Source organism: Gymnodraco acuticeps, unplaced genomic scaffold (assembly GCF_902827175.1).
Source record: "Gymnodraco acuticeps unplaced genomic scaffold, fGymAcu1.1, whole genome shotgun sequence".
Classification (NCBI taxonomy): Eukaryota; Metazoa; Chordata; class Actinopteri; order Perciformes; family Bathydraconidae; genus Gymnodraco; species Gymnodraco acuticeps.
Window position 1 is genome coordinate 797,476 of NW_022990685.1, and position 15,914 is coordinate 813,389.

Consider the following 15,914-nt stretch of genomic DNA (forward strand, 5'->3'; position numbering starts at 1 on the left):
AAAGTCAAATTCCAAAACGTACTCTGTTTCACTAATTCTCTTTTCTTGCATTCCTCTTTTTTGAGCGTTTTCTCTCTCTTAATATTTGTTTCTTCTTTCTTCTATCATTGAATTTGTGTTTTGTGACTATTGTGTATTTGTTAAGTTTTATGTAATTTATAGGCCTAACTAGAGACGGGCATTGCAAATTAGCTTAGGCTATACATGTTGTGGTGTGTGGCATTAGTTTATGCTACATACTTGTCCCTAAACAAATACACATTAAATACCTTTTACCACGAGGACTGCCTAGTAAAAGAGTAATTAGTTGGCTGTGCATTATGGGAAAGTGAGTCGTGCTTTGTTGGAATCCACTTGCATATCTGAATCCTGTGTGTTGCTAGCTAAAGGCTCTGTGCTGCGTTTAAACCGCAGTTCCTGCTAATGACTGTGTCCCCACTGATGGTGTTGTCAAATATGCTGAACTCCCACCCTCTGGTTCCCCTTTAGGTTACAACGCCAGCTTTGTCGACACTTTTTTCCAGGGTTTGCACTGTTTTTTTGCTGTTAGCACCGCTAGCTCTTAGCCACCTAGGGATGTTGTTAGAGCTCAGAAAAATGCTACGCAGAGAGAGGGTAGGGTCATGTAAGGTAGGGTTAGGGTAGGTACATGTAACTGCATAGTTTTTGCAGGCGGCCATTTTGGAGAATTTAAGCATTACAAGATCTCCAACAATAGATTGACTGGTTGTTGGATGCAACTTTTGCTAAGGAGACCGCCCTGATAATATACGGTAAAATATAACCCGGTGTAAACTGATAGACAGAAACCAAGACAAGCTTTTCTTCTTTACTCATCCAAGAAAAATTTACAAAATGCTGCTCCAGAACAAGTAAATAATGAAAACAAGGTGTTTTCGCTTGTTGTAAGTAAAAAAAAAACATCTGCCAATAGAACAAGTGAACATTGGTTTGATAACATTTCTTGAAATACGATCGTACATTTAGATCAGGGGTTCTCAAAGTGCGGCCCGCGGGCCAATGGCGGCCCTCGGAAATGTTTCTGGCGGCCCGCGATAGTTAATGTGACACGCTGAAATGCATGTTATATTTTAATCCTCCATGGTTGTATCTAGTAAGAATTAGAATGAGTATCTTTCCAGCGGTATCTCCTGTGAGACTGTAACCAGGGCACAGCAGCCAATATGGCCGCTCAAAGCAGCTTGACTTTACACTGTGGATTGGTGGATTTGTGTGTCCGTCAAGGAAATCTCGGCCGGCAGCCATCATGATCTGAAATGACCAATGGACATCGAGAAATCACTAAGGACCTACCCACCAAGTAAAGAAAACATAAACCACGTGTCTCCCATCAGTGATCAGTTTAGGTCTGTGAGGGGAGAGAGAGAGACAGAGAAAATGTCTAAAAAAAACTTTACAGTTGCCGACTTCGCTAGAGATGTTTTTCGCTAGCAGCAGTGAAGATAGAGCCTCAGAACCTGAAGTTTTCAACTCTTCTGAAGAAGCAGAATACAAAGACAACAACAAGGATCCATTTGGACATGGGTAAGTGTAAATATTACAGTAATAGTGTACTGGCAATGTGTGGGGAATACCGCGAAAATGAACAATAGGTTTATTGATATATTTTTTATCGATAGTCATGAACTTTTTATTGGGACAAAATAGACTCTCCATTAGCAAACGTTTACTCTGTGTTAACGTTATTTTGGTGTGTAAAAGTGAGATTACATGTGTAGATGATTAAATTAATCATTTATTCGTCCCACAACGGAGACATTTACAGTGACATGTTTTTGCCATCGATTATTTTATCATACTGTTCTGTACAGATGAGACTTTGTCAGAGTTATTTATATGTGTGCCTGTTATTATTTTACCGTCCTGTACAGATGAGACTTTGTAATCAGATGTAGCCTATGTATATGTGTGTCTGTGATTTTATACTGAATGTAAAGTAACTGGAAATACCTGTGTGTGTGTGTGTGTGTGTGTGTGTGTGTGTGTGTGTGTGTGTGTGTGTGTGTGTGTGTGTGTGTGTGTGTGGTGTGTGTGTGTGTGTGTGTGTGTGTGTGTGTGTGTGTGTGTGTGTGTGTGTGTGTGTGTGTGTGTGTGTGTGTGTGTGTGTGTGTGTGTGTGTGTGTGTGTGTGTGTGTGTGTGTGTGTGTGTGTGTGTGTGTGTGTGTGTGTGTGTGTGTGTGTGTGTGTGTGTGTGTGTGTGTGTGTGTGTGATGTGTGTGTGTGTGTGTGTGTGTGTGTGTGTGTGTGTGTGTGTGTGTGTGTGTGTGTGTGTGTGTGTGTGTGTGTGTGTGTGTGTGTGTGTGTGGTGTGTGTGTGTGTGTGTGTGTGTGTGTGTGTGTGTGTGTGTGTGTGTGGTGTGTGTGTGTGTGTGAGAGAGAGATCGAGAGAGACTCCTTCTGTAACCTCCCAAACTTTATTTGGTCAAAAAAGGTCAAGATCTACCGTGGCTCAAGGGCCTTCACCAGAACCATCACCACCAAGGACCAGCAGACCAGCATCACTACAGCTGCCTCCACCTCCATCTGCGGCTGCCACCAGGTCGAGATACACCTCAGCACAAAGGCTCCACCACAGCCATCACCTTCAACCCAGCCAGGTCTCGTGGAGGTCTCGTATAGCACTTGTACACCCCACCTACACAGCAGCCCATGCACCATCACCCCCATCTTCACAGCAGCCAGACCCACTGTCTTGGAAGACAGACAAAGACCTTGACACTGTCTTGACATTTATAATGAATAGTTGGTTGAAAGTTCTGATGTTCAATATTGTAAATAGTGAGATTTTCCAGTGTCTTATATTTATATAAATAGTTGGTTGAAAAAAAACATATTTATAATAAATTGTTGGTTGAAAAAAAAAAAGGTTGAATGCTCAATTTGTATTTGTACACATCACATGAACCTTGGTATGTAATATTAAGTCATTATTCAGTCCTAATGTATCTCAGTCCCTGCTGTGGTGAAAGTAGAGTGATAAACACCTATTTCACTCAAAATTTGAATTTAATGTTTTTCATTTTAGACATGAATAACACATTTATATACAGTGTAATTCAAATATTTCACTGCTTTTGTGATCCTAGGACTTTGGTAACCAAATCTAAAACACCAAAACAATTCGATCACATGAGTACATTTGTGCTTTGAATATTTTCCAAAAATCGGATTTCACATTTTAAGCTTTTGAGCTACTTATCTCATCAAACAGTGCTCTAAGGTGAGCAATATGCATATATAGCAAGACCAGAGATTGCCTTGAACATTTTGATATGTAAACATGCCATGTTAGAAGAAATACATTTAAAAGGTGATTTAAGAAAACATCTAAAAATCGAGAAAATACCCTTAGACTCCAGATGGTTAAGAATGGTAAAACTGAGCCCCCTCGGTTATCATACCTAAATTATGAATGACAGCTTGTGGAAAGTTTGCTAGACTACTGGTTGCATGGCAACTAGGCATCTCGCGAGTTGCGGTAATTGGTTAGTACAATAAAGAAAGGATTTGTTTTGGAATTATTTTGTGTTCCGTTTTTTCTTGGGCGGCCCTCAATCCAATATTGGGTACCTAAATTGGCCCTCACTCATCAAAACTTTGAGAACCCCTGATTTAGATGAATCAGATCTTGTAATTAACTGGGAAAACTTATTTGAACTATATTTGACCAGAATCAGGAAATGTGTTACAAAATAAGCCAGAAATGCTCAAAGTTTTCTGTTTTCTAATGTTATTTGGCGATTTTTAAATAACGTTTCATCTGAGATACAACTGAAAATAAGAGTTTTCAAGAGTCTTTGACTTAACAGGATACTTAAGATGCATTGTCTAAAAACAAGACCCTATATCTCACTGCATTCTTACTTCTACCCAGTATCGGCAGTGAAGATGTGTTGTGGCTGCATCTCTGTGGTGTTCCCTGAGTCAGCTGACCCCACTGCATAAACAACAGCTGTGGCAACAGCTGACACACAGAAGGCTCATCTCAATAGAGTGGCGAAGTCACGCCCATCTACTTCCGGTCCATGGGACCTTATTTCTGAAAAATTATGTATTGAAGTCAATGGAGAGAGAAAACTTATCTTTCGATCCCGTTTGAATTGTGCCACGAATTACATGATATTTGTCAATCATAAAAAATCATTTCCATTTAAAAAAAGTCACAGTTTGTCGTAAAACTGTTGAAATATAAGACTATGAAAGATACGCAAAGACTACAAATCCCAGAGTCGCGTAAGTGATGTCATAACTGATGTCACAATTGTTTTCCTCCACTAAATAAGAGATAGCTAAGATAAGATAACTTTAACAAGATGCCTGTGTGCTTAGTACCAGGTTGTTATCATACCAGCTATGGGCCTTGTTCGTTCTTCCCGTCTGATGAAAGGACCAGGAGTGGATCCTTTCATGTGACTGGATCAAGTTAGCTACCTAGCTAGTAGCAAGCACGTTAGTTAGCATTACAGCCTTAGCCTTGTCATTTTTATTAGCCTTAACATGAAGTAACATTAAGTAACCCAACATGTTAAACAGTAAGAGTAGTAGTCATATTTCGTGAACCCTTTGAAGAGTACTGTCACACCGGTGTGATCATTCTATAATACACCATTTAAGCCCGGGGGAGAAATGCTAACGCTACATTAGCACCGACGATCTGTTCTAATTCACGCTATCTGCACAAATGGTTGACATTAAACATTAAAAAGACCAGGCAGTTCAGAGAGAATCAAAGGCAGGCAGCTTTGCATGACATTCTTCTGGACGTGTTTCATTGTGGTGATAGTGAGGGTAGTCAATCCCTTGTTTGGCAAGACAGTAGTGACGGCCATCTTGGTGACGTGTGTTGTTCTGCTAGACCAGAGATGTAGTTCATTGAGCGTTTCACACAAAAAATGTGTTACTTCACAGTTTTACGACACATTTTTTTTTTTTTACTTGCAAAATTATCTTTTAAATTGACAAACATCATATGTGTAATTTGTGGCACAATTGAAACGGGATCGAAAGATAATCTTTCTCTCTCCATTGACTTCAATACATAATTTTTCCGAAATAAGGTCCCACGGAGCTCCCCCGGAAAGGGAGGGACTTCGCCACTCTATTGAATATTTCACCTCTTCCTTTCCCTCACTCGCGTCCCTTCCTTGCGTCTTACCTTAGCTTAGCTCCGCCTCCGTAAGATGCGAGCGAGAGACACGAGGAGGAGACGCGAGGACAGAGGAGTCCTCAGGTATTAATTGGGATGTCCTCGTTCACTTGAGCGTCACCATAAACAACGCCCTTTACTTCTGGTGCATACAGTTTTATCACCTGTCACTGGACTTCCATCCACACAAATCCCTTAAAACCTGGGATGTAGTTTCTCATTGAAATGATTTTGTCCATCTCTTCCATTCATCTCTTTTATTATAGTTTTCTATGTATTATTTTCTGTCCTGTATTTGTTTTTCCAGCTATAACATTTCATTTAAGTTATAATCATAACAATAATAATAATTGATGGATTCATTTCATTATGGTATTTGAGCTTGTTGTTTCAGATCCACTTTTGTATTGGATGTTGTTATTCAATTTGTCCTACAGAAGAGAGACACAAATCTCTAAAATATGTATTATTTATGCTACCCGTATTTGTATATATCCTAAATGTTTGATGTTCTGTGGGTCTACCACACATGCATCAAAATCCACAAGTAAGAACTGTAGGCTAAGTTATTATTTTATAATCAAAACATTATTATTGAATTTGCAAGTATATTTCACACATTTTAATGTTTTTATAGAGTATGATCTCCTCATTCGTTTAAGAGATTTAATATATTTCACTCTTAATGAAGCACTTTAAACATTTAATGACTCTGATGCAGTGAGCAGAGGCTATGAAGGGGGGGGCGGGGCTGTTATACGCGAGTAGTGAAAACACTTCCGCATAGTCTGCTCTCGTGTATCCTCCCTTTCGTCTCCTCTGGAAGCCTCCTCCCTCACCCCTCCTCGACTCCTCCGTGTGCATTTCAGCGATTGGGACGTCCTTCAACATGGCGTGTCTTGATCGATTTCCGGGTTAAGTCCCGGAGGAGGGGAAGAGAGGAGTCGAGGAGGGACATTGAGATGAACCTAGAGAAGACCTAAACCTAAACCTAAACCTAGACCTGTTGCACACTTGCTGCTTTCTAACCAAAATAATTCACACCGACCGCATACTGTAGCTAAAAGCACAAACATACCGATCATACCAGTGTTTGTTGCAGTCACTTCATGCACGCCACGCACTTTGGTGTGTATTTGACTCCTACGGAAATGACATAGCATATCTACTCTTAAACTTCTCTGAACACAAGGCATATTTGAGAAAGGGCTCTTTTCTGGTGTAGAAGTCATATCTTTGTGGCACAGACCAACCTAGTGTCAGCAGAAAGTGATGAAAATAATAATTTAAAAAATATGCAAAAAAAAATGTTAAAATATATTTTAAGATCATGTTTAGTCGTCTGATTCGTCTGTACATTGCTGTTTTAGTCTGCGTTCCACTAATTAGTGTCCACAGTGTGCCTATTGAGCCGTGTTGAACAATGTGGTGCAAGCCCCTCTCTCTGCTCTCAAAATGAATGGGTGCTGTAAAAACTACACTGCGCATGCTCAGAGTATTTTTCTATTCAATGTGTGCGGCAAAAAAATAATCACCAGCGGGGCAAAGTGCTGGCAACCCCACCAAACGTCATCTCATAATTCAGAGAGCTGATTGGCTGTAAAGTACGTGTGCTGCGAAAAGTGTAGTTGTGAAGAGGAGACGAGAGAGAGCAGTTTATAGCGATTAAAATCACTAAAACTGAAAGAAAATGAATGAAGTTGACCATCAACTTCAGCTTCGGTAAGTTCATTTTATGTCATATATTTTGTTGATCTTCTGTGTTTAGCCTATAGGCTATTACTCTGCTGGATTTATATTGTGACCTAGGTGATGAGTGTCTGTATTTTCCTTATACCCCCCCCCCCCCCTCTCTATCTGAACCATGGATAGCCACAGCTATTTGTTCACGTGTTTGAAAAAGCACCAGAAGCTTATACACATCTAAGTTGTTCGTGCACCACCACTTTTGTACATATAAAAACGGCACTGGTTCAGATATATTTCTTTATTATATCCCAATTTCCCTCTGAAATTCCACGCCGTCGGGGAATGTGGGTGCAGACGACCACGAACGAGACGACCACGCTAAAACTCGTGTCAATCAACGCTTAATGTGTTGACACTGTCCATGCCCCATACAACCTGCAGCAGACAAGCCTGGGTTCAGACCCTCAGACATTTGTATGTGTGCGTGTGTTTGTGACTATGTTCTTATGAGGACCGTAGGTCGTAAGAGTCAGTTGATCCTAGTAACCCTAAACATTTAAGACAATTTGCATTTCCTTAAAAACGCTTTTAGGTCAATGTTTCAATTTACGGTCAAGATAAGGATTCAAATGGTTGAAGATTTTAGTGAGTGTACAGTGAAAGTCAGGGATTACAGACAGAAGAAAGTCTTCTGTCTACAAGTATAGTAATACAGTCCTAAATGTGTTTGGGCTTCAGCCCCTCAGCAGAGTGGTGCGGGATAGACATTGGTCATAAAGGAGCTGAAAAGTGTTTAACACTTGTGCAATAAAAGGCTCAGGTTACTGTTCTGTCAGGGCTGAGGCAGCCGGCCGGGTGGTGCAGATGGCCCAGCCAGCCAAGTTTCGGAGCCCAGACAAAAACACCTTTCTCTGGGCACAGAAGCTGACGGCTTGGCCACGGCTCAAAAAATGTCCCTGGTGGATGGGAGTTTCATCCGAGTTTTGGGCAGGGACTGTTTTGTCTTAGAGACGCATAACACGTTTGTAGCCTTTGGGTAGTGTTTGCAGCAGGTGACGTGTGTGGACGCACAACTCCATGTCATCCTGAAGTGAAAGTGGAACGAGATATGCAAGTATTGAATTGGATTAGTGTTGCTAGACTGGATTGAGCCTTGAAGTATGTGCCAGTCAGGGTTTTCTGGCCTTCTGCAAAGTACATATAGCTGCGTTATAATGATGGCTCAGATGGTTGAGGTTGTCAAAATGCCTTCCTGTCCCTAAAGACCTTTTTAAAAACAGGGTCATAACATTTCACTTTATTTTATATATATTACAAAATGATCACAAACACTATATTGAAGATACAATCTTCTGCAATAAATAACAATATCTTGAAAAAAGTATTACAAAGTACAAACAGTGCACAATGGGGACATAGGTCATGGCCAAAGCTGAGCGGTCAGTGAACCCGAGTGAGCAGACAGAGTAGTTCACCTGCTGATCCAGAAACACATCAAGAGGCTTCAGTCTGGTTACAGACTGACATCTGGGCCGCTGCTTCCCCTCCCTACAACGTCTGATGCTCCACATGACACATTTGGCACCTCGAGGACGTATAAAAACGGTCAAATGTGCTTTACAGTCTTTTAATTCTCATAAACAAATTCAGCCACGTGCTTCCTTTCCATCAGAGACACGGGAAAGGGAAAGAGAAAGAGGAGGGGGACAGACACAGGCGAGCAGACGAAAGGTCTCCCCTGAGGAACATTTCTAAAGACAATTTATATATTTTGGAGAGATAAACCATCTGCCGGTTTCTTCTTCTCATTAATCTTCCAGTCAGTTTTACTGGCTTGTCTGAGCCACCGTCTCCCTGTTCTTGCTGTGTGTGTTCTTTCATAGCGCGCTGCCTGTCTTCAGCTCTGGACAAGTGCTTCAGAGAGCTCGGTTCTTATCTGGAGTTTGAGGGCACCAGAGGCCTTTTTGTTCCTGCCTATGCAGTTTATATAGTTACCTCAGGTTACTTATGCTTTACTACCTGCTAGCTACAGTGGCTGGTTGATGCCTAAAGTCACTTCTGACCTTAAATATTCTACCAGCAAAACATATTTTTTGGAATAGAAAGGAACGTCCACATGATGGTTGGTTTCCTGCTCAAGAAGATTAACTTACCAGCCACATACAAGTTTATCAGAATTTGGCTGACAGGTATTTGGTGTTTTCCCTGTTTCCCGCTCATAGCCAACCATTATCTATAGCCTGCTCTTCAGGTTTAAGTCCTCCTATGTTAGACAGCTATGTGTTTTGGTTTCACTTCCAGCCGTTCATCTCTTTGAGCTTGCTGATGCTGGTCCCTTTGACAGCTGTTGAGGGTGGCGGGTTGTAAAGAGGCAGGATGGGGGTGCTACAGCGTCCTGTCCACAGCTTCTCAATGGGGACTGTCCACACGGTCCGAGAAGACTTCTTCGTCTTGTCCTTCGTCTTTTCCTTCGTCTTGTCCTTCTTCTCTTTAGTGGTTCCAGGGGTTACGGACTGGAGAGGGAACAAGTAGGAAGCAGGATTAGGGTAACATAAATGATATCTGAGCTTGACTGACATAAATGATGCTCTATTGTTAGAGGGTCAGTTGATATTACTTTTTACTTTCTATGTAGTTTAAACAACCTACTGTCTTAGTCCTATCAATCCTCTCGTATTTATAATAAATAAATATAACGTACGCAGCAGCAAAGAGCAAAGCAGCTGAGTTTGGCAGCATTTCTTCCTGTTCCTGCGTAGCGGTTCTTCTTTGGCAGCAGCAGTATGAAGGACACAGCCAAAGACAGATGGTAGAAGCTGTGGACATAGGCGTAGTCCCACTCCTGCAGTGAAGTGAATAAAGCCCATATTATTCAGGGTCATTTATTTTATTAATGCATACATTTTCTCTTGATGGCCTCTTAAATGTAACAGAAAAACACAACAAAAGATACAACTGCATATAGGCAACTTCTGACAAAAGTATGTGATGGTTAACTGCCTAGCCAATGTTCTGACAGCCCATTATTCTAAAAACCCAACAGTCCCGAAAAAAGTTCCCTTTGGTCCAAGAGACTGTTACCTGAAATGCATACACCCATTATTACACTTTCCGTGAAACAAACGGAAACACACAGCTAATTATTATGCAGAATGGGGTAAAGGCATGTCTTGATCTACGCTGTCTTTGATTGGCTTTCCCTGAAATGTTTACCATCATCATAACCAATTAGACTCCATATGTCTAAGCCGAACATCCCTATCAATCGAGTGGTGCAGTACTAAGTCCTAAAACCCGGAAAAGCGTCTCAAAGTTTTTTTGAATGTGCTTGTGATTAGAAGCCTGAAATAAGGTCTGTGGTTAACATAACCTGAAGAGATTGGCACGTTTCTATGACATAAAATACGCCAGTAAATACTCTACTTATTAATGAAAAACTAGCCAATCAGAGGCAGGGAAGTGTGGGTTATGCCATAGTAGGAACAAAACATTGTTTATGTCAAATATTTTATAAAATAATGAACCATGGGCCTTTGGAACAATGGGTGTTAATTGTATGGGTTACAGACTGTTGGATAAATGGGCTTTTGTTCCAATAGGACATGTTTCAGACCATTGGTGTTTTGGAATTATGGTCCATCGGAAACAAAGGGCTGTCCCTAAATCCTGTTAACAATGTAAATAGGTGGCAATTCATCGTATAATTGTACTTGTTTTTAATGGGTTAGGATTGTTATTTAATGACAAAAGTCACCTCAAAGTAGAAACGCAGCATCAGAGCAAGAGCACCAAAGCAGCATCCCGGGCCGACCTGCTGTGTATACACAGACTTTTCCGGATACACAGCCCTCAACTGCTTCATTTTCTGTAGCTGAAACACCAGGAGTTCAGAATAATGTTAGCTACAGATTAGAATGACAAGGAATTCGAGTTGACAGTAAGAGCAAAGGAAGAAGAAGATAAGTAGAGAAGGGTGGAAAAAACGGAAAGTAAAAGGATAAGATGGAATTGGAAGAAGTCAAGAAAGATAGGACAGAAGAAAAAGTTGTTCTAGGTCAATGAAGATGGTGGATATGTAAGAAAGGAAGGAAATGGAGAAAGGGGAAGAAAATGGTGGATAGGACAGAGAATTGATTGGATCATATACCTTGTAACAATGCCCTGTTAATCTAAAGCTACTCACCCATTTCACAGTGATGATAAAGACAGCAGATCCAATGGGTCCAGAGTAGATCCCATAGCCCCAGCGATCCTGATAGATCCTTACAGCGGTTGTCAAGACTCCAAACATAGTAACGCTGGAGCGCTGGGGTTCATCAAAGTCACCCAGAGCTGGGACAAGGAGACACATACTGCATGTTAGAGACATGTGAAAGGGTGGCCCGCTGTCGAGTGAACTCTGGAGCAATTACATTTTCGTATAAACACCAGCCTTTAACATACCTATAAATACAGGCATACATTTTTTTTGAAAGTATAGGCTATAGCTAACTTAGGGATTTAGAAAAAAAGTAAGCTTGTTAGCTAGCTAAACGTTTTAATAAATATTATGGCAAAAAAGTTACTTCCACACATCTCTGAATAACCAAACGGAAATGTCCAACAGTACTCGGAGTCCAGAGTGCGCTTCGGCGATTAGAGTATTTGCGATATTAATTTACTTCACGAATACCAATGTGACCACAACTAGCTTATTTTCAAATGAGACATATGTAATTAGCCTAGCTAGTTGACTGATGTCCCTCCGCCTGATTTTGGTATTCTCCATGAAGAATTTACACAAATATATATTTAGTACAGCCAAATGCTGGATGCTGGCCTGCCAGGCAGTAATGCACTTGCAAATTAATCCGTATCAACGCACCAAAATTCAGAACAGGTCTAGCATAAATAGGCCCAAGCCCAGGGGCGGACTGGCCATTGGGAATACCGGGAATTTCCCCGGTGGGCCGGTGCTGTGCGTGGGCCGAAGGGCCAACTAAATATTTTATTTTAAAAAAAATATATATATATATATTTTTTTCTTTGCCTAAATCCTACCGGCCCACATTTGTAAGTGTTCCGGCCACTCCCTGGAGGGGTGTGGCCCACACCCCACTGGGCTGTGCTGGGCCGTTTTGATAGGCTATCAGATAGTTTCACTTTCACACATCAGCTCCGTAGCAGCTGTCGCAGTGAACGATCAGGAGTGAGTGACTGAGAGACCTAGCTGGCAGTTGCTTACAGATAGATAAACAAGCTCCAAAGCGTAAAGGCGTTTTTGTATAGTTTGTGTATACAGTATTGTGGCAAGCCCTGGGTTCAGAGGGAGGGGCTTGCATAGGGGAGGGGGGGGGGGTTGGCAGGGAAACGGGGTTCAGGGGAAGTGGTTGTACGGCTGTACCCGTAGGATAGAAAAGGGGGAAGTGACGTCTGACTCAGAGGTTGCACGGCTGTGGAAAAGAACGTGTTGCCCACATTCTGTTACTGAGTTTAGGCTAGTTAGCTAGCAGGTTTATTGTTTTGGGTGCAGTCACTTTTGCCTCCACTTGCTGTTCAAATAAATGTTGAAAGAAAAAGTAAATCTGTTTACAGTTCTGTTTCATATGGGTGTTGAGAGATCTATCCATATATTTAGTTCCTAATTTTGCTCTCAAAGTGCACCAGATTGATGCATTTAACTTCAACATTTAAAAAAAAATCTTCACACACACCCCCTGTTAAATTGTCTCACCCACATTGAGGATGCTTCCTACGCCCATGTTTTATTCTATGCGTCAAGTCAGGCAAATTGGGTCCAAATGTTATTGCATCAATGATCTGTTAACATTAAAATCACTAAATATATGCTGTAACTATTTTGCTCTAGGCAACTCAAGGGCTCAGGTAATGTGATTACTATATGAATAATTGTCCAAAATAACATAAAATGCATAGGGTTTTTTGTTAAGTAACATACTTTCGTCACCGGCCGGCCGATACATGCTGCGCATTAAGTGGGCCTGTCTGTCAATTAATCCCCGGGCCACTTTTTCCTCCCAGTCCGCCCCTGCCCAAGCCCATTCATAAGCTGGTCCATCTAATGAGCATTTCATTCTTTAAAACTGTAAAAGCCATTTTTAAATGTGGTACACAATACCATTACTATTAGTCTAGAATGAAAAAGTCAGCTGTCCAATTTGGCTTTTCACAGCATAGGATTTAAAGGGCTTGTTACAAAAACCACAGGGGTGCGTGTGTGTGTGTGTGTGTGGGTGTGTGTGTGTGTGTGTGTGTGTGTGTGTGTGTGTGTGTGTGTGTGTGTGTGTGTGTGTGTGTGTGTGTGTGTGTGTGTGTGTGTGTGTGTGTGTGTGTGTGTGTGTGTGTGTGTGTGTGTGTGTGTGTGTGTGTGTGTGTGTGTGTGTGTGTGTGTGTGTGTGTGTGTGTGTGTGTGTGGTTGTGTGTGTGTGTGTGTGTGTGTGTGTGTGTGTGTGTGTGTGTGTGTGTGTGTGTGTGTGTGTGTGTGTGTGTGTGTGTGTGTGTGTGTGCCAATATGAGAGTGAAAGCAAGTGAGTATGAGCACATGTGAGCTGAACTCAAAGACATAACATGTGTTATCAACAACTGCTGCGGGCAGAGCTGCTTGTTTTTAACCTTGTGCCTGGGAAGTGTAGTTGACGAGAATTGACTTTTGTTTTCAATTTTTTGAGGGGTGTAACATTTTCTTATTGCTTGCTTGAATTTACACAACAAACAGTTCTTCTTTAAGAAAGAAACTAAAAGTTGTGGAATGGAAGACTTCTGGTCATGTCATAATTTTCAACATCGTTTCAGGAAAATCCATGTAGAAAAGATAATAAAATACTGTTAACAAAGACTTACCTATCAGTGTGACCCACATGGAGAGAGCGGTGCTGTAAACGCTGAAATACTCCAGAACATCGTATCTCATGAAACACAGGATGGAGAGGCCTGGTCCATCACATGCATGGTAGATCTACAGAGAGACATACAAGTTAAACAGCAAGCCACAGTGGTGGAGGGTATGGAAGCCCATAAGAGACTTTATTAAAATGATATTATAAACTTGAAAATTACAAGGATGTACCACAATAGCATTAAACATGTGTATTTTTATTATAACATTAAAAAAATGCACCATTTAAAATGGCACATTCATTTTTCCTTATATTTTTCTTGCATAAATAGAAAATGAGGGAGCATTGTTAATATTGCATTTTACTTTGGAAACTTGAATGAATATTTGAATGCTATTGACTACACAGGGGCAACAACTTTGTGAATTAATTAATTAAACAGCTTTTCCATTTCTATTTCTATATGGTCATAGAACACCCATACAATTATTTTAAATTTAAAAATAATTATACAAGGAGGTTAATGGTTAGTTAAATAAGTTACAAATCAATGAACAACCTTAGTTGTTGGTAACGAGCTGTAATACAGCTCGTTACCAATGGCAATTCAATTTAATTTATTGTGTCCTAAATCTAGAAAATCTTCTCTCTACTTTCCTTTCTATAAGCAACATATTTTGAGTTACTAAACTAAATAGCAAATAGTTTATTTATATAGCAATTACATTGATATATGAGTTTCATTCAATATCAGGTTATTTCTACATTTTGTCACTTAAAGTTGTTGCGAGCAAAGCCTTAATAGATTAAATGAGTGACTAGGTAGGATATGGATTAACATATTGTATACTTGATTTATTTTACATAAAATGAACTCTAAAAAACATGGATATGAAATAAAGTATAAACACCACAATTAAAGAAACGCAATCCACACAAATGCAGTCTGTCACATGAAAACAGAACCATAAGCCTACCGCAGTGAAGAACATCGTGAAGAAGTAGACCATGGCCTCCATGTGGAAACCCCTCTTGGCGGCCACGCTGGCTGTAGGCAGAAACACCAGGCTGCTGACTGTCGGAAGAAGCATCTTGGCAATAAAGGAACCCATTGTGAAGGGACAGCAAACACAACTCAAAAATAATTATCCTCTGGGCTGCAGATGTTCCTTTGTCTTTGAAATACTTTTTAATAAAGAATTAGTGAAAGTATAAAAAGAAATGTGATGGAAAGAAGGTCCTTTAGTCCTTATTGTCTGTGACCGGTGAGTCTAGAAGTGAGTGGATGAGCTAGAGAATGCAGCACACACACTCCTACGCAGAATGGACACACCCAGCTGCCCAGTTTGGCCCTTTAAAGTTTAAATGTCCCCTAGGCTGGCAGGTCAACAGTATGTGCAAGTGTCATGGTTGGGCAGCTGTTGGCATACCAGTGCAACATGGGAGGGGTTGTAGGCAGAGCAAGGGCTAGCAGGCCATATTGTAGCATATCTGCGTTCCAGGAGCTTCCAGCCACGGTTGAACTAGTATTATTAGTGGTTGTTTTACCTGTATGGTGCTATAGAGTGGTAGAAGAATTATGCATTTGACTGTTTTACGTTTTTTTCAGACAAAGCTATCAATATACCGGTCCATCTTTGTTCCTACCCTCACCAATGGTCAGGAAGGATGAGTCATGAAGATTTGCGGATACAAGCGACCAAAATGGGTTTTCTCCGGAGGGTGGCTGGCATCTCCCTCAGTGATATGGTGAGAAGTGCAGATACACAGGAGGGACTTGGAGTATAATCGCTGCTCCTTTGCTTAGGAATTGATCCATTTCAGGTGGTTGAGGAACCTGGTAAGGATGCCATGGGCGCCTCCCTGTGGAGGTGTTCCAGGCACGTCTAGGTCTTGTTCCTAATTGAAGTCATCGGGACAGGTTTGTTTGGGCATAATGAGGTAAAGCAACAGACCCAAAGGCTGTAATTTCACAGTCCCAATGACATAGAGCTGGTACAAGACATGTCGAAAAACAAGACCCACGGTCATGCAACAGGACCCTACTGACCTGATCAGACATGCAATAATTTGGCCAGCTTATCTCTACTGGTTTTAAGTTACAGAAATGCAGACTGTATAACATATGTGTGGAAAGCACATTTTGAGTCAAAGCAGTTTGAGCTGGGTGTTTAAAAATTAACAAAAAGTCCTTGGCAATCAAAGGTTATACATTTATGGTGG

The 15,914-nt window shown here is 41.0% G+C and overlaps 1 protein-coding gene across 1 annotated transcript; it reads right to left on the bottom strand.

Annotated features, from left to right (window-relative positions):
* Nucleotides 1-8,161: 8,161 nt before the first annotated feature.
* mymk (myomaker, myoblast fusion factor) lies at nucleotides 8,162-15,034 on the bottom strand. Its single transcript, XM_034230267.1, has 6 exons — nucleotides 14,669-15,034; nucleotides 13,696-13,810; nucleotides 11,039-11,187; nucleotides 10,610-10,726; nucleotides 9,557-9,697; nucleotides 8,162-9,368 (listed from the first exon to the last, which is right to left on the bottom strand). The coding sequence occupies exons 1-6, from the start codon at nucleotides 14,801-14,803 to the stop codon at nucleotides 9,147-9,149; spliced, it is 879 nt and encodes a 292-aa protein (XP_034086158.1). The 5' UTR covers nucleotides 14,804-15,034; the 3' UTR covers nucleotides 8,162-9,146.
* Between the last annotated feature and the right edge of the window lie 880 nt (nucleotides 15,035-15,914).